This window comes from Anopheles cruzii, chromosome 3 (assembly GCF_943734635.1).
Source record: "Anopheles cruzii chromosome 3, idAnoCruzAS_RS32_06, whole genome shotgun sequence".
NCBI lineage: Eukaryota > Metazoa > Arthropoda > Insecta > Diptera > Culicidae > Anopheles > Anopheles cruzii.
In genome coordinates, this window is record NC_069145.1 from 3,014,679 (window position 1) to 3,032,851 (window position 18,173).

Below are 18,173 nucleotides of genomic sequence, written 5' to 3' on the forward strand. Positions count from 1 at the left end.
ATGTGACAGCTGACAGAGAGTGTAATAAGTTAAAGAACAACTAGCAAAATAAGATACAAAAAGGAGAACAGAAAGGAGAACGAGCGAACGAGCGAGAGAAAGTAAGGGTGTCGATGAAGAAATTGTAGAAAAGTATATCTCTAGCATTTTAAGAAAGGATTATAGATGTAATAAAACCAAACCGAATGAATAATGTGTCTAAACAGGCTGGAAATCTGTGCGCTAATGGCCACACCTCAAACATCGGTGCGCGCACCTCTCGGTATAGATAAGAAGGGCTCTAATTCAAACATCGTAACGCACAGGGCCAATGCGTAGAGGACTGACGGTTCCAAAGCGAAACGAGCGAGAGAGAGAAACTAAACGGACAAACGTAAAAGTTTAAATGCAGCATTTAAAACGTGTAAACATCAATTACCTTGTGTAACGTCGGTTGAACGTGTTATAAAACCCAACCACCAGCAAGAAGAAGTAAAAGTACAAAGGTTACGAAAAAGGCTGGACACAAGAAGTCGCAAAATACTAGCGCTTAAACAACGACTTGAACAATCCCCTTCACGCGACGCGGCGATTCGAGATGGAAAACAATGAAACTGAGCGATAAAACCTACAATATTCTACGATCGATCGAACGCGGATCTACGCGGAACAATTATGATTGCACACGACGGAGCAGCACACGGAGATTGAGATCGTTTCGTGAGATGCTTCTTAAATGCAAAGAAAAATGCCATGTTCTGCGAGGCTTTAAGCGACTGAGCGACTAGCACAGGGGTGTTTATTTGGAACAACAGAGAACAGACAAAGTTTTCCATTCTGCCAATTCGCTGATAGTTTGCATCCCCTGGCGCACTATTCATACTAGCTCACCTGGGATCCATCGCTGTATTTATCTCCGGCTTTGCTACTGCTGCCGAGCGCCGTGCTGTATATCAAATTGTGACCTTTAAATCCTTCCGGTATGAGTGTAAAAATAACAACCCGGCGAAAAGCATCCGGTGCGCAACATGACGCTTTAGTACCGTACTCTCCTCAGTAGTAAAAGAGATCGCCCAAAATGAGATTTTAGCAGGAAACGGGGAAAACCGAAACAAACGCCTAAATCGCGTGCCCGGAGCGTGCATAGTTTGGCATAGAATATTTTGTACGACCATGGTCCCCCATGATGATGTCCCTTCGGAGGAGGGCGCAATGTATTTTCCTACCGCAAACAGAGCAAACCATAACCTAACTAACTAATACGAGCAGCAGCAAAATCATCACAACTCTCGGAGGAACGTGTTGGCGCACGTGAATGTGCCAAGAGTGCAGCCCGGAAGCCTCATTCACTCATAAACGCTGATCAAATGAAACATAAACGCACACCGGACGGACACGGTTAGAGCAAAAGTGAAACAAGCAAAGCATCATCAGGCATGTACAATGGCGCGATCAGTTGCATTTAGAAGAAACGTAAGCAAAACTACTCACCTCACCGGTCTCATCCCATTACTATATCGGCGTTTGGTCATCCGCTGGTTTCGTGGTGTCAACCATTTGCCAACATACTGGACCTAGTAATTATAATTTGCCTCAGAAAGGTAGTGTGTCAATTCTCTGACAATCATACTTTACCAGCAAAATTGGGCATCGAAACTTTGCAACCAAGATCACTGTAAGATACCATCGTTTTAGTTTTTCCTTTTGGCACAATTTTTTCAAAATTGATTCTATTACTGGCGAGGACCGATCGTTTCATTGCTTGCTTAGTTTTAAACACATTCAAAAACACACATTAGTTCATTTCGAATCAGCAACCAATGGCAACCACAAGCATCATACAATAAGTCGACGATTTGAATGACCTCCGGTGAAATGAAACGACCCAAACGAACCATACACTCTCATGCGAAGGAGTCATACAGAAGAATGAAGAAAAAATAAAGTAATTTAACAATGATTACCCATTTCGGTATTACTTTTATTCTACTGCCACGCCACGGCTGCCGTTTTAAATGTATTTAAAGATAACGTCCTTCCTACCGTCAGTAGTCTGAAGCTCGAGCGTGACCGGACACTGTAACCAGTAGGACAGCAGCTCCTCGCAGTACCCGATAAGGAAGTACATTTTCCGGGCCGGCACCGATCGACTGATGATTGCCGCTATCCGGATGTGGTTGTGCTGGCGCTTGATAATTACCTCCGACAGTACCAATCCGTGCCAGGTGCCGGTCATGAAGCGGCGCACGAAATCGTCTTCCAGCATCGTCTGCGATGGTCGCAGTTCCCCTTCCAGGTTCGCTACGGATGAGACGGAGTGTTTGGCGGTGAGCTAACGCGGTCCAAAGCAAGTGCACACCCTCGGGTTAACTTACACGTATTCCACGAGTTCCACGCCTTGCGATGCGCAATCTGGTACGGCGGGTTGGCCATTTCGTACGTCAGCGGGCGGTCGCCTCTCGGGGTGATTTTGTACCGACCGGATTGAGATTTCGCCGCCAGGCCCGTTGTGTGGATACAACGTCTCGCGACGGCAAACCGGCACATCATCTAGCAGATTTTCCAACACGTTAACCGGTGTAAGCCATTTCGGGACGGGGCAAATATTTACCAAATTTACTGCGGGAAGGAGCATTGCGTGAACGTGAACTTTGTGGCTGCTCCCGCGGGTTTGTTATGACATTTGCCGGTACCAAGGTTGATGCGATGCTCGAAATAGTTAAAATCCATTACTTTAAACAAATTGCCTATCACACAACGCGTGATTTAGTGCTAAATGAAGAAAATTACCACCAAAATCCAAACCCTTTTGCGAGGGACATCAAGCAATTGTCCTCGGGTTAGTTGGTAACATCGCAACGCGCTAGCTGATGGGAAGACGTAAACACGAACTGTCAAAAAGCTGCTATCAGAAATCTCCCAGTCGTGGAAAGAGATGAGGAAAATTTGGGATGCAATGGAGGAAAAAAAATTTTAGGCTTAGTTTTCCAGTTTTCTGCTTTCCTTCGCCAAAGTTGCCAAACTTAGTGACTTACTAACTTACACAAATGAGTGTAGTTTTTGTTGCTGCCTCCATCCGCCATCGTGTGCTGGTCCGCAACGCGTGCTCTCGCAGTGAGGTGCGCGGATAATCCGACTGGGCCCTTGAGAACAACAAAACGTTGCCACACCGCCCCGCCCGCCACACTGCGGAAGAAGGGGGCCGGATCGGAGCCACCAGTTCGTTTTGAAACAGTTTACCGATCGTATGGTGCCAAAAATGCCAACCCTCGCGGCCGTTCGGAATGCGAAGGGATTTCGAAGGGAGGCGAATAAATTAGCATGCATCATGTAATCAGCGTGCTGAGGTTCGTAACGTGAAGGCGCGACCTTCAGCACCGACTGCTTTGTCAGATGGTCGGTTCCGGCGCACCACCAACCAACTACTACTACTGCTGCTGCTGCTACTGTGCACTGGAAGGAATTGCTCATGCGGAAGGGACACGTAAAGACAGACTCGATGAAAATGCCGAACATGGAGCAGGAAATCGGCAGCTGGGACTCCGTGCTGCTGGAGAACCTGTCCGAGGAGAGCTTCATCAGCAATCTGCACCAGCGCTACAAACGTGATTTGATATATGTAAGCGCAAGGGCGCGGACCAAAAGTCGAGCTTCTCCAGTACCTCCGTTCTGTTTCTTTGGCCCTCTTTTAGACCTACATCGGAACGTTCCTGGTGGCACTGAATCCCTACAAAACGCTGCAGATCTACAGTCCGGAACAGGTTCGAAAGTATGCGACCAAAAGCCTCTTTCAGTTGCCACCGCACATGTAAGTCGCAGACGCAGGCTTAGGTGTGGCAACGGTCCCCCGCGTTACCTTTCCGCTCGTTTCAGATTCGCGCTGGCCAACTCCGCGCACCAGTTCCTGCTGAACTACAACGAAGACCAGTGCATCATAATGGCGGGCGAGTGTGGTTCGGGCAAAACGGAATCGTCGCACATGATAGTCCACTTCCTGACGCAGCTCTCGGAGATGCGGCGCAGCCGGGCACCGATCTTTTCGCTCCGCAGTTCCAATCCAAGTTCGAGACAATCGACACCGAAACACTCCACAATCAATCGCATTGGATCGTCGTTTGAAAGTGCGGCCCCATCCGGTACGATGGCCGGTGGGCGGCTTGACAGTATTATGAAGTACAACTCATCGAGGGTACGTGGCACTTTTATCGCACCCTTTCCCACCACCCCGCCACTGATCCGTTTCACGTTTCACCCGCAGCACCCGAAATGTTCGCACGAAAAAACGGTCGAGTTCGATCTGATCTCGCATCACAAGAGCTCGGAAAATTTGCCGGCCATGGCCAACTACGGATTCATGTCCGTCGCCAGTACGCCCAAGTGCCTGAAGCACTCGAACCAGTCCATCAGCCGCTCGACCGAGGGGAGCGAGTTTCCGACAAAGTCAACGCTCAAATCGGCGGCGGCCACCGCGGCGGCATGCCCGAAGCACAACTGCACCAGCAGCCACGCGGACCTGAACCGCATGTGCGCCCCTTCGCCGTCGCTCCAGAAGCGCAGTCTCATGCGCTGTTGCCACCAGAACAGTAGCACCCGCTCGATCCACAAGTCATCCTCGTCGATCGCACTGACGTACGAGCACGGGACCACGTCGCCGTCGACCTGCTCCCGGCGGCAGCTACTGAAATCCATCTCGAAGGAGGTCTACATCCGTGATTTGGAACTCCAGAAGATGCGTGAGCGTGTGGCGCACGCCGAAAGTTTCCTCGAAGCGATGGGAAACGCCGTGACGGGGAAGAACGCCAACTCGAGCCGCTTTGTAAGTGGCCCGGCAAGCCGTCGGCACCGTCGACACTCTGACTAATGTCGCCACGTTTCTTTGTAGGGGAAATTTTTCGACATCGAATTCGATTACAAGGGCGATCCTGTCGGTGGTCATCTGACGTTGTGTGAGTATTAAAGATCCGTTCACGGTTTGATTAAACTTAACTTTATCGTTGTCCCGCCCCATTATTTGCTTCTCTATGCCTTCATTTTTCAATCAGACATGTTGGAAAAGGTAGATATAAGGCGGCAACTCGAAGATGTGCAGTGTTTGCGGAACTATAGATATACCATTGTTTGACTAAAACGCTAATTTTCGACTTCCACTTTCAGTCCCGTGTAACAACGCGACCCTCTGGGGAACGGAATTTTCACATTTTCTACCAACTACTGTCCGGTGCCGACATACAGTTGCTCAGTAAGAACAGGCTTCATGTGGCATCGCAATACGCGTGTTAAATAACGAATCTGTATTCCTTTTTGCCACAGAATCACTTAAGCTGCAGCGGAACATTGACAAGTACGAACTGCTAAAGAACAGCTTCGCCAACGAAGACGATCGTACGAATTTCTGTTACTCAAAGGTAAGCGCTTGCTGCTGACGCCTCGATCTGGTGATCGCTTGAACCGCTTTGTTATCCCCCACTAGCGATCACTGGAAGTGTTGGGCTTTGCGCAGGATGAAATACTCTCCATTTTCACCATCCTGGCCGTGGTGCTGAAGCTTGGCAATCTCACCTTCATTCCGACCACCAACATCGACGGCAGTGAAGGATGCGAGATTTCCAACGAGTACGGTACGTTTGTACAGTGGCCATCACTCTTACGACCCTCCCAGTTTCGGTAATTGAGTTTCGTAACCCCCCACCAGAGCTCGACGAGATCGCTCAGCTGTTGCAGCTGGACAATCAGCTGCTGTTCAACTGCCTCACGCGACTCGGCGACAACTGGGACCAGCTGGAGCCGGACGGGACGGAAATCGATGCGTGCTACGCTTCGCGCATCAAGTTCACCCTCTGCCGGACGCTCTACGGCCGTCTGTTTGCGTGGATCGTGACGCGCGTGAACGACGCACTGAAGCTCAAGTCCAGCACCGGCGGCAGTCGAGGGAAAACGATTGGTTTGCTAGATTTCTACGGTTTCGAGGCGTTGGAAAAGAACTCATTCGAACAGCTGGCCATCAACTACTGCAACGAGCGGTTGCAACAGGTAACTCTCCGGCGGTAAAGCCCCACTTTGGCCCGGTTCTGCTGACGGTTCCTATTTGCAGCATTTTATCAAAAACGTGCTGAAACATCAGCAAGATTTGTACGTCAACGAGGGACTGGATTGGATACGGATCGACTACTTTGACAATGGGCCGATCTGCGAGTTGATCGATAAGCCGTGCTTCGGCATACTGCATCTGCTCGACGAGCCGCAGGTCATCAACGATGGGCTGCTGCTGACCAGGCTGCACCAGTGCTGTGCGGGTCACACACACTTTTTGGCCCGTGACGCGACGTTGCCTTCCAATTGCTTCCAGTAAGTGCCCGTTCGGTTGCCGGCTGTACGACGGCGTAGCTAATGCGGTGCTAATGCCTTTTACAGAGTGCGTCACTTCGAAGGGCCGGTCGTGTACACGACGAACGGGTTCACCGAGAAAAACATGGACCTGCTGCCGAAGCACATCAGCAGCTGCCTGTTTCAGAGCGATCTCCTGATCGCGTCCTGTTTGTTCCCCGAGGGTAACCCGAAGCGCCACGCCAACCGTAAACCACCATCGAGCTTAAGCACCAACCTGCGGACCTCGTTGCAAACGTTGCTCAAGCTGCTCGAGCAGCGCTCGAACCATTACATTTTCTGCATCAAACCGAACGAGCTGAAGCAACCGAAAATGTTTGAGCTCGGCTTGGTGCAGCATCAGGTTCGCTACCTTTGGTAAGTGGTCGCGTTTTTGGCAATGGCATCGCCACATTTATAATCCCGACGGGCGCCACTTTTCCCTACAGTTTGATGCCTCTGATCAACCTGTGGCGCAATGGCCACTGCTTCAACATGGTACACGCACGGTTCGTGCAACGTTACAAGCTACTGTGCCAGTACACCTGGCCCCACTTTACCGGCACGACGGTGGACGGTGTGGCGCTGATCATACGCAGTGTACCGCTGCCCGGGGCCGAGTTTACGATCGGTCGCAAAAAGGTATTCATTCGCAGCCCCCGAACGGTGTACGAGCTGGACGAGTTCCGGAAGGTGCGCCTCAACGAGCTGGCGCTGCTGATCCAGAAAACGTACCGCTGCTACACCAAACGGAAACAGTACCTTGCCCTGCGCCACAGTCAGCTGATCATCGCCGGCTACTGGCGTGTTTGGAGAGTAAGTTCGTTGTGCAATCACATCACTTAATTGTGCAGAGTTAATTGTGCCCTCCCATTACAGGAACGCGAAAAGATACGGATAGTCGAGTTTCGAAAGCAGGCCCAGTGGGCCGTACAGGTGATTGGTAGATTTTTCGTCCTCCTCAAGGTAAGAACCCCCGGGCTCTGCAATTCTGCCTGTCGGTCGTCATGGTAACACACTTTCTTCCCTCGTTCCAGACGCGCGAATTTCTTTTAACCCTGCTGCTACGCTTACCGCACGACAACATGAGCCCCATCTGTCTCGATTGGCCGTCGGCACCAACGTTTCTGACCGAAACGTCGCAGCTGCTGCGTACCATCTTTCACCGCTGGCGGTGCTACAAGTACCGGAAATCGTTCGACCAGCCGGCGCGCAATCGGATGCGGGAGAAAGTGACGGCCAGCATCATTTTCAAGGATCGCAAAATCTCGTACCCGCGCAGTGTCGCCCATCCGTTCCACGGTGACTACATTCGGTTGCGGCAGAACATCCAGTGGAAGCGGGTGAGCTGCGAGCACAACGATCAGTACGTGGTGTTTGCCGATATCATCAACAAGATCGCGCGCTCCAGTGGCAAGGTATGGCAAGGGGCCTTTCGATTTCGGTGTTTCGGTCATAACACGGTCCACCCTTTTTTCTCCCCCAGTTCATCCCCATTCTGTTGGTGATCTCCACCAACTCGATGCTGCTGCTGGATCAGAAGACGATGCAAATCAAGTACCGCATTCCGGCGTCGGAAATCTACCGGATGTCGCTCAGTCCGTACTTTGACGACATTGCCGTCATACACATCCGTGCGGTAAGTAACGGGCAGCGAACGATGCCCGTGTGGTGCGTGTTGGTGAGAAAGTTGTGAACTACATGTTTTCTTTCGTTTCGTTTTTTTCGGTTTGGTTTTTTTTATTGAAACACGCTCGCACGAATGAATTCCCGAATCCCCATCACCCTCCCCCAAATGTGTTGTGATGGTACTGTGTTTCCCGGTTACATCCCGTTGCGACACCCTCTCATCATCCGCCACACGCCGCCACATTCCCGCCGCATTTCTGTCTGTTTCCCCCCACCGCACTGTTGGCTCCCCGTAGGATAACTATTGCTCGTCCAATATGTCCGATCGCTCGGAATCACCCACCGGATGTTTGTTCCAGGTAAGCACCGGGCACTGCCGGCCCCCACGGCCCTGCATTAATCGTGAAATCTCGTGTCGATAGGCGAAGAATGGCGCATCAAAAATGGGTTATTTAGTGTTACACCTAGCAGCAGTTTTGTTAGCTTCTGGACCGTTCTGGATTGCTCAATGTTAGACTAGTCTCCTAGAGAACTGCTTACTGCTTTTTATGAACCGAACGATTCATCGCAAGTGGTGTGTTTGTTCCATTACTATTAGGATGGGGAAACAGAAATCCATTATTTTCTTGGCCGTTGTGATCGATGTTTGGAAAAGTATCGATCAAATTATTTCATGTTTATGCTCACCGTCGAAGTGACATTCATACTAAAAAAGTTTTTTGACAGTCTTTTATTTTTGGCTTTGGCCGAACGGAATGAAATCGAATTTCTTAAATGGATGGTTACTAAGGAGATACCTAAAGGATGACTGGACCGTTTGAAGTTAGCGATTGACCAGACAACACAAGGCGCGTCACTGTTTCACACAAAAATAATGGATTTCTTGTAGCGAACAATTGAAAGCTGTTGCTTCGAACTTAAAGATTTGCCCGCTACATTTCCGCGGTCAGGAGGAACTATGTACCTTAGCTTAAAGTTATGAGATTTTCGCAAAAATGCTGACCCATTTGTTGTGCTTTTCTCTTTCGACAGTCGGAAATCGGTAAAAAGAAGGGCGACTTTGTGCTGCAAACGGCCCACTCGATCGAAATCGTCACCAAGCTGTTTCTGGTCATCCAGAATGCTACTGCCAAATCGCCCGAAGTAACGCTCAGCACAGAGTAAGCCGTGTGTGTTGTTGAGTGCGTTTCGTTGCGCCGTTGTGACCGTACCCGTACTTTCTATTTCCTCCTGGCAGCTTCGAAGCGAACTTTGGTGGCCAAACCGTCATCTTTACCTTCAAGTGTGGCGGCCTGGTGGACAATCCGTACAATCAGACGCGCGTCTCGCGCAAGGGCAATCGGATGGAGGTGATCGTGTAACAAAACGCTTCCCAGCAGCCGGCTCACACGACGCTCGTGGACTGTCGTCGTGCCCGGCGACGTTCGCTGCTGGTGATCGACAGTTACACCGACGACGACGGTATGGAGTTCGGTGTGAAGGGGCTCGAGTTTGCGTAAGCGCCGCCCGACTAACGCGATCGGGCACGAGCCATGCCTCATCTTAACGGAATTAATCAATTAGCAACATTAGGTGGCCGCCCTGAACACGAACAGTAGTAGCACCTTAGCGTTTTCGGAACCTACCTACTCTCTAGTATCGTTGCACCCCCTGCGTAGCCACAACCTGCGTTCCTGTGCGGGTTACAGTTCTTTCCGACCCAGTCCGATCCTGACGCCCTAATTTCTGTGCCCTTGTCCTTGATGGTATACTCGATAGAAATGTTTGTTGTTTGGCAATGGGCTCAAAATTTGCTGTTTTTTAGATAATCTTTTCTAGCTCAAACGAGGAACGGTGGCCGGATATCTCGAGTAACGAATTTAGCACACTTCAAGCTCGCTCAATTGACGCCCCTATCGATCGACTCAACTCGATACTCTATTATAAGCCCTCGGAGCGATAGGCAATAGTTCAAATTGTGAGTGCAAGTGCAGCGACTCGCTAGCCAAACTCCGTGGTAGCCAAACTCTCTAACCCATTTCGGATTCCCGGACGGCCGTGGCCGCGGTTTTAGAGACATTTTAGATACGCGATGCGTGCCTGCCCTCCGATAATCGATTCAAAGTTAGTCGCCCGATCATGATGATCTGCAATCGCGCGAGAGTCAGCTGGATGTCGGATCTCCTACGGATGGATCGAGAATTGATTGATTTTATCACGAAGGAAAACATTACAGTTTCTAGCTTAGAAATTTAGTTCTATGTGACATGTTATATAGACAATGCAAGTTAACAATTCTTCTCGGCCTCGCATATTAAACTCGTAAGTAACACTATTCGGACGAACGCCACATTGTAGCAAATTTGTAGCCCGGCCCGGTTGAATCGATTCCACCGAGGGAGCAGCCGCAAGCCCGGTCGCAAGTGGTCGGCCACAAAAATACGTACCCCTTCTGCTGTCGAAAAATTGTCTTACCATCGTCGTCCGCTTAGGCGATTGGGTATTGTTTTATAGTAAGCAAAACATACTTGTTACTTTATTCGACTGCGAATGTTTAGTGTGAGAGAACAGAACAGAACAATAGTTGGATTGAATCAATCATCAAAGGCGGCGTAGCAATTTGGCACTCGGGATCGGGAAATTCGACCGAACGAAAGGGTCGTAGTCGACCGCGCCAAAACATAAGAACAAATTACTTCCTAACTTTAGCATGTGTAATGGTACCTTTACCTAACGGAGCAGCCTGCCCGAGTGATCGGTGGCCTCCCCAAAAACCAGTGTCCTCCTCTATTGGTTGTGCGAAATGATAAACCGAAAAACCGATGGTTGCGTTCCAAAGTACCGTGTCAATACCTAAAGAAACAATCACGCTTCGGAGATTACTTCGATTCGACGGAGAATCGAAGAAGAATCCCGGGGGTTCGAATTTCGCCACTCGCGCGCCGTGCGCACCGAAGCGGGGGAAACATTTTATAAAATCTAATAGAGAGATAGTAAATATCCCTAGAATCGCTCTCACTTTCGGTTTTGTCCTCCCAATTAAACACCTAACATATTCCGTTCATAACCTTTCATAAGCGTCGCAAATCTGTCTATGAAGTAGCGAATAATACTTAGTGACCCCAAAGTGGGTCCCCTTTTTTACGCGAACCCAACCAACCGGTGGTAAACACAGACAGCAACAGGTGTGTAGCAGCAGAACAACACAAATAAGGTAACAATAGGCTATAAGCGCGGGTCTCACCGGACGATGGGATAGAAGAAATTTTTAAAAAGCATCCGTAGAGCTCCACTTACCTTAGCGCAGCCCTTTAGATTTCGGTGGTTGTTGTAGAGAAGCCGGAGAAGCAGTGTGCCAAACGCAGGAACCGGGTCCAGCCGGGCTGGGATCTGGGTGGCCGGCAGAGTAGCTAATGTAGGTAACATGTTACAATTTGAGCAGTTCCAGCAGAGCGAGGATCGTGCGATTCTAGCGCACAAAACGCGACGTTCCATCGCTGTATGCATCATTCAGTATAAATAGCAATCTAAAGAGTATTACGATTTATTATGAATACCAAACAAGCACCCCTAATATCTTGCGCCGCGCCGCGTACAAGTAACGAATGGGCAAAGTGGATTGGATCCCGGAGAAAGTACCATAGCTAAATTAGGACGGTCCGGGCGGAGGAAACAACAATTATCCCTCGAGAATACTCAAAGCAGTTCCAGGAGAAGCGCCCTGGAGAAAGTGCGTGTAAAAGGTAACCACAAGTTAGTGCCAGCCAGTAATTGAGCCAAACCAAACCAGTAGCCAAATTCACCATAAACCTTACTACGATTATGACGATGAACAATTACGGAACAGTACTCTCTTCCTATAGCTCTTTCCCCCCCAAAAAAACTTACGGCGTTCCCATATTATCTCGGTGGTCGATTGTCGGCCACATGAGTTGTGTGCCACGAACGTTGGTGGAAGTTGTCGAAAGCCGGCCGGCCCGAACGGAAGAGGGACAATTTAAATGAAACAAATCAATGACGCTTACTAATACTTATATATGAATATACATATAAATAGAACTACTTATGAATTATACTATATAATACAAAGAAACGTAAACAGAAATGATATTATAGCAAAACAAAACACTATAGTAGATATATATATAAAGGAAAGTAAACAGTTCAACAAAAGTGGGAAACAAAAGCCGTACTCAGTTTCCGTTGGTTCAACCGACAATTGCGGACCCGACGGTGGTATGTATTGTTTTTTGGAAATAGTGGAGTGTTTCAAAATTATTCAGTTAACAAATATTTCCTTTATTTTGTTTAACAATCTTCTAGAACAGAAATGTTCCCCAGTTGGGTTTTTGTTTTGAATATCCATGTGCCTACTAAGTTTAGCAATGGCCCTCCTTCCTGAACAAAGCAGACATTGCGTGTGTGCGTAATGCACACTTCGATTCAAATTTTGTTCGTTTCCTGTGAACAACTTCGCTCCACATTTCGGTACTGCACATTTGAGACAATGTCGGATCAACTGTAAACAATAGACAGAGCGTTAAAGGATTTTTCGAACCTTAACTTCGAACAACGTGTAGCCATATTCTTTTGGGCTATTTCTTAACTTAACTGTAGCTGGTTGTCAATGGTAGACAGGTAGACGCTGGCGATGGCAAAACCTAGCAGGCAGTGAAACAGAAAGAGAGAGGGAAATATATAATACACACCACAAGTGAACAAAAGAGAGAAAACAAAAAGGAATTATACGGGAGATAGAGTTAACATTAGAGATTTTATGATAAAACCAAATTCTTCAAAGACAAACCTTAGTAATCGAACACATATATAAACACAAACGAGTCCGGGGTAAACACGAGGAAACAAGCATAGAGCGAAGTAAATAATTAACTAACTAACTAACTAACTCACTCACTAACTCTAGCGTAAATGGTAATGGCAGATTGGCGGAACATGGGTGGAAGCGTACGGCGCTGCCTGTTTAGAGTATGTTCCTTCCGGTCTCTTCGTATCCGCACCGCTAAGCGGGCTAAACAACATGTGTTCGTTAGACCTTTGAAGAATTGTTCTCCCCCGGGGGTGAGGTGGCCACACACCTATCCTGGTCTCGATGTTAGAGGATCGCGCGAGCGTACCGCCGCCGAGTAGCAAACGGAGTCACACTGACTAACATCATGATAGAGATATTAATTAGTTAAAGAGAGAGAAGAAACAACTATAGTTTTCTAAAAATCGAACTCTGGGCGCCCTCCGCGTTCGGCGGGGGGGGGCGCACCGAAACGGAAAGCAATGTTTTTGACGCGGGGAGAGTGGCGGACGGTCGTCTTCGGTTTGGTGGAACCCACGTACAGAGAGAGCGCAAAAGCGAGCAGATCGGAACACCATCACCCTTGGTTCAAACTTTAAACACAAACAGACAACAAACCACAACAACAACCCTTTTCTGCATGTTTGAGGAAGCCTCCGGTCTGATCCATGTACTCGTTTTAAGCTGCAGCTGGAGTGTTTTAGCAACCGGACGTGATTTACACTCAACACTGTACTAAATTCTCATCACCGTCTTATCGCCTGTGGGGTTACCAATCATTATCCGATTACTTACCGTCGTTAGAGCAATATTTTTAATTATACAAACATATCTCATCACTAACAAAGCGAGTAACAAAATCTACGCAATACCTAACGCGAAACGGACGCGCGAGCCTAGAGTGTTGTACGCCGTCGGGGTGCGTGAATATCCCGTCAGAGAGTTCCTGCCGAGGACAATGCGCGAGCAAAGCCAACATTGTAACACACACAGAGAGCGCTACAAAGCAGAACGAAATACAAAACTCATTTAGCATCTTACCGAAACCACCGTCTGTTGATTTGTGCTAGCCTCAGTCTCAGCAATGTGGTCCCACCGGTTACAGAAATCAGCAAAGGCCTTGCCTCAGCTGCAGGCCATGACTACTAAGTCGCACAGAAACATCCGTTGCATAGTTGCACACGTATTTTTGACTTCAGACAAACCTTCAACGTCCATAAAACGCAGTAAGCCTGCGCTACAACCCGATAGCTAACCTCAATATTCGATCGTTTGCGATACGTAAAGTACCGTTTCGTATATTTATTTTTATTTTTTATTATTTATGCTATGTCCGCAAATTGTAAATGTGCTTTAAAAACGCATTCATTTACCAGTAGTCCGCCCAACGATTTCCCATTGTTACGATTCGTTTCCGGTTTCGTTCTTTGAGGTGTGCGTTTTCAAAGCACTGCGGTCATCGGATTGTTTACTTCGTGCAAAGTCGCAGATTATTCACGTGGAACCAAACCAATATAGTTCCGTCCGGTAGTTTTAGGAGTTGCTTTGCTTCCGCTTCCGCTTTTGCCTGCCGTTCGTTGTCGGTGACGCCTGACGCTTTCGACGCTCCTGGCTCTTTCCCAGGACCTTCAAACGCCGAGATATGGCGGATCGGGACACATTTAACCGTTCCGCGAGTTCTTGCTGCGCTGCCGTATCGTTTTCATCCAATAGTTCCTCTAGTTCGGCGTCCTCAAACTTTCTTGGAGTCCTCCCGCGCTCTTTGTTTGTTACGTTAAAATCACCATCTTTAAATTTTTTGAACCACGCAAAGCATCGCGATCTTTTAAGAGCATGATCACCGTACGCTTCGACAAGCATTTCGTGCGCTTCGCTGGCAGTTTCCTTAAGCAGGTAGCAGAACAGCAATGAAATCCGCAAATCGTTCTTGCTAGGCACAAAAGTCGACATGATCTCTTCAACGTTAAGTTGTAAACTAAATGTTGTTTGTTTTCGATACGAAATCATTTGCCTGCTGTCAAAACAAGGCAGTGTTGCCATAGAAAACGCCGGTCAAATCAGCTGTCAAACAAAATTCGTGCCGGTGTTTGTTTTCAAAACATAGTACCCGGTGTAAAATTTATTACTCTACCACAGGGGCCCCTTTCTTTTGCGTGTGCTTTTTGGCAGATTCTTAAGTGCGATAAAATGATATCTCACTGTTATCAAGATAATGTTATTTCCTTCACTGTCTCGCCGCTTATCAGATAATGATTCCCCCTTCTTACGATTGGCAACCGGTTTTCTTCCCTGAGGTGTACGTTTTTTACCGGGCTGTGATCATCTGATTGTTTACTTCGTGCAAAGTCGCAGTTTATCCGCGCGAAATTATTCGTGTTCGTGTTTGTTCGTCCAGAAGCGTTAACAAGTTTCACCAGTTTCCACAGTATTGAACAATGTTGGATAAAACGTTGATGCTGCCAAAATTCAGAGGTACCCTGCTGGGCGTCCTGATTGGCGACTGCTGCGGTGCTCCGTTCGAAGGTCAGCTCATGGACAGCGGTACTAAATTGGTCCTGAAGAGGAACCTCGACAGATTGGAGGGGCCACCGTTTAAAGGTCTGTTGCTTGAACAGCACGTTCCCCTGGGCATTCTTCTGAGAACACGGGTGGTACATTTTTAGCTCCCTACAAAAAGTACACGGACGATACAACGATGACCATCGGGGTCGCTAAAGCATTACTCGACCCGAACGGATTCTCGCAGAAACAGCTGGCCAAAAACTTCGTCGTCGATTACTTCAAAGAGCCCAAGCGTGGCTACGGGCCAGCGGTGTTGGAAGTGTTCCGCAAGCTGAGGGGGTCGAAGTTTGCCGAGCCAACGGATCCGGCAAGCGAACAGTTTGGCGGAACCGGATCGTTCGGTAACGGTGCCGCGATGCGAGTTTCACCGGTTGCACTGTATTGCGCCAACAAGGGCATCGATGAGCTGGTTCGGCTGGTGAGGGACACGGCCACGGTTACGCACACGAACGTACTCGGGATAAACGGTGCCATCCTGCAGGCGCTAGCCGTACGGCAGAGCCTACTGCTAAATCCAAGCGAGCCATTCTCATGGAAGGCGTTTCTTGCGGAACTGAAGGCACAGATGGTTGAGGTGGAAAAGGAGAACGATCCCGAACTGGACGCGAACCACAACGCGTACGAGAACCAGCTGCAAAATGTAGAGAAACTACTCGAGAATAAGGTCGAACAATCGGACGAAAACGTGCTCAATTTGCTGGGTCACAGTGTGGCGGCCCTGTACTCGGTCCCTACAGCGGTTTACTGTTTCCTGCGCCACACGAAGGATCTGGCAGCGGACGTAAGTAGCTTGTGTGCTATGTGTTTTAGCGATTTAGGTTAATGAATGCTCTCGTTCGGATTGCAGTCGGATCGCAAATCGTTTCGGAACACACTGGAATACTCGATTTCACTCGGCGGGGACTGTGACACGATCGGAAGCATGGCATGCTCGATCAGTGGCGCCTACTATGGCGACTCGGTGATCTCGGCATCTTTAGTGCAGCACTGCGAAGCTGCCGAAACCGTTGTCTCGGTTGCCGAGCAACTCCACAACTCTGTTTACTCCCAATAAAGCATATGACCCGTGCCCATGTAGCATCGCCACCATTTTAGAAAGCAAAAAAGCCGCAATCTGTTTTGGATTCCACCACCTCACACAAAGCAAAAGAAAACCTTGCTACCTGTTGATAATATTATTGTCAAAGTTAGATTTATTCTTCTCCATTTACTCTCAGCGAGATAGCTTTCCGAGCGCAACCAAACGCTCTATAATAACGTACACGACCAACACCGCTTCGTCGGGGAGATGGTTTTAGCGGTTGCTTTGTTTTCGCTTTCGCTTTTGCCGGCCGTTCGTTGTCGTTGAAACTCGACTTTTTGGACGCTTCTGGCTTTTTCCCAGGACCTTCAAACGCCGAGATATGGCGGCTTGGGAAACATTTAGCCGTTCCGCGAGTTCTTGCTGCGCTGCCGTATCGTTTTCATCCAATAGTTCCAGTAGTTCGGCGTCTTCAAACTTTCTTGGAGTCCTCTCGCGCTCTTTGTTTGTTAAATTGAAATCACCATCTTTAAATTTTTTAAACCATTCGAAGCACTGAGATTTTCCAAGAGCATGTTCACCGTAAGCTTCGACAAGCATTTCGTGCGCTTCGCTGGCAGTTTCCTTAAGCAGGTAGCAGAACAGCAATGAAATCCGCAAATCGTTCTTGCTAGGCACAAAAGCCGACATGATCGCTCTTCAACGGTAAGTTGCAAACTAAATGATGTTTGTTTTCGATATGAACTCAAGGCAGTGTTGCCAAAAAATCATAATGATGACAACCAAATTGACAGTTAGTGACATCTGTTTACAGAATCCGGTTTCATACTTTTGAACCTGTATAACCGAGACGGTTACTCAAAACAGCCGTCGCCAGACACAATGAAACAACGTAATCGAACGTAGAGAATGAGTAACCCATCAAGAATAAAACAGAATAAAAAATTAGGGACGCCTCGGATACAAAGCGCAAAATTTCCGCCAGCACATCAGCTGCTTGCTTGAGTGGAAACTGAATCGAATGTCCGTTTCGTCCTGAGGAGCGCGGAATATGCACGGGAGACGGGAACGCCACGCCGCAAATGTTGTGTGTTAAATTTTTGCTTTTCTTTATTATTTAAAAAATGTCTCCACTGTATGCACGTGATCTTCTACTGTTCAGTTAGATTATTCACTATCTTTAGTTATTTTAGCTTTCCTTGCTCTAGTTACCATATTGTTTTAAGTTATCATTATTATTATTATTATTACTTTATTGTGTGGGTTTTTTGTAACTTTTTTCAATTTATTTTCATACTTTTGTTTTAATTTAGGGTTTGTTACTTCTCGACCTTGACTGTTTATAGCTGCGACGGCTGTTCGCGGATGTAGCTGCACTATTGCGGCACTAAGTGTTTGTTGCCAGCAGTGTTACTTACTTGCGCTCGTTTCTCATTGTTTCTGTTTTTTTTACCAGCATGGCTTTTTTTGCTACCGCTGCGCTTCCACGTTTTAGTATCTATAAGTATATAAATATGTTTTCGTACAAATCTCAGATTGACACATATAAACATCGAGAACAAACTGCGTTTTGGTTTGGTTCAATTCCGTGTTATGCTAAGGTTTCATATGTGGATTTCGGGGCAGAGAAAACGGGAAACGGGAGCCGATGAGCGCCACCCCGCCACGTGGTCGGATACTGTTCCCCCCGCGGCCCGTGTGAGGGATATGGTGGTCGTGTAAGGGTGGTAAAGAATAAGAGGTACAGTGAAAGGGCGGCTCGGCAGGCAGGAAGAAGCAGAATTGAATTGTACAACAGTGATTTGATCTATTCGTTCTTGCAAAGAATAAGTT

At 48.0% G+C, this 18,173-nt stretch overlaps 3 protein-coding genes across 3 annotated transcripts; 2 read left to right on the forward strand and 1 right to left on the reverse strand.

Moving 5' to 3' along the window:
• Window positions 1-1,939: 1,939 nt before the first annotated feature.
• LOC128271532 (28S ribosomal protein S24, mitochondrial) lies at window positions 1,940-2,663 on the reverse strand. The gene is made up of 3 exons (XM_053009106.1): window positions 2,591-2,663; window positions 2,355-2,529; window positions 1,940-2,280 (listed from the first exon to the last, which is right to left on the reverse strand). The coding sequence occupies exons 1-3, from the start codon at window positions 2,612-2,614 to the stop codon at window positions 1,991-1,993; spliced, it is 489 nt and encodes a 162-aa protein (XP_052865066.1). The 5' UTR covers window positions 2,615-2,663; the 3' UTR covers window positions 1,940-1,990.
• Window positions 2,664-3,493: 830 nt separating this feature from the next.
• On the forward strand, window positions 3,494-9,332 carry LOC128272606 (unconventional myosin-Ib). Its single transcript, XM_053010442.1, has 19 exons — window positions 3,494-3,598; window positions 3,672-3,787; window positions 3,853-4,168; window positions 4,238-4,795; window positions 4,862-4,925; window positions 5,022-5,035; window positions 5,134-5,218; window positions 5,290-5,384; window positions 5,450-5,597; window positions 5,672-6,009; window positions 6,071-6,324; window positions 6,391-6,720; window positions 6,792-7,158; window positions 7,222-7,308; window positions 7,380-7,760; window positions 7,829-7,981; window positions 8,268-8,330; window positions 9,004-9,131; window positions 9,209-9,332. Exons 1-19 carry the CDS (start codon window positions 3,494-3,496, stop codon window positions 9,330-9,332), a joined length of 3,726 nt encoding a protein of 1,241 aa, XP_052866402.1.
• Window positions 9,333-15,073: 5,741 nt separating this feature from the next.
• Window positions 15,074-16,403, forward strand: LOC128273177 (ADP-ribosylhydrolase ARH3-like). The gene is made up of 3 exons (XM_053011100.1): window positions 15,074-15,355; window positions 15,421-16,100; window positions 16,167-16,403. Exons 1-3 carry the CDS (start codon window positions 15,193-15,195, stop codon window positions 16,371-16,373), a joined length of 1,050 nt encoding a protein of 349 aa, XP_052867060.1. The 5' UTR covers window positions 15,074-15,192; the 3' UTR covers window positions 16,374-16,403.
• The last annotated feature ends 1,770 nt before the right edge of the window (window positions 16,404-18,173 follow it).

Excerpts from the sequence above, each read along its gene's own strand:
- LOC128271532 (XM_053009106.1), bottom strand. The coding sequence starts at position 2,614 with ATGCTCCTTCCCGCAGTAAATTTG. Across the intron at positions 2,530-2,590 it reads TCCTTCCCGCAGTAAATTTG|ATGATGTGCCGGTTTGCCGT; the intron begins GTAAATATTTGC and ends AAAATCTGCTAG. Across the intron at positions 2,281-2,354 it reads GTGGAACTCGTGGAATACGT|CGAACCTGGAAGGGGAACTG; the intron begins GTAAGTTAACCC and ends TCTCATCCGTAG.
- LOC128272606 (XM_053010442.1), top strand. The coding sequence starts at position 3,494 with ATGGAGCAGGAAATCGGCAGCTGGGACTCCGTGCTGCTGGAGAACCTG. Across the intron at positions 3,788-3,852 it reads TTTCAGTTGCCACCGCACAT|ATTCGCGCTGGCCAACTCCG; the intron begins GTAAGTCGCAGA and ends CGCTCGTTTCAG. Across the intron at positions 5,598-5,671 it reads CGAGATTTCCAACGAGTACG|AGCTCGACGAGATCGCTCAG; the intron begins GTACGTTTGTAC and ends ACCCCCCACCAG.
- LOC128273177 (XM_053011100.1), top strand. The coding sequence starts at position 15,193 with ATGTTGGATAAAACGTTGATGCTGCCAAAATTCAGAGGTACCCTGCTG. Across the intron at positions 15,356-15,420 it reads GGAGGGGCCACCGTTTAAAG|CTCCCTACAAAAAGTACACG; the intron begins GTCTGTTGCTTG and ends GTACATTTTTAG. Across the intron at positions 16,101-16,166 it reads CGAAGGATCTGGCAGCGGAC|TCGGATCGCAAATCGTTTCG; the intron begins GTAAGTAGCTTG and ends TTCGGATTGCAG.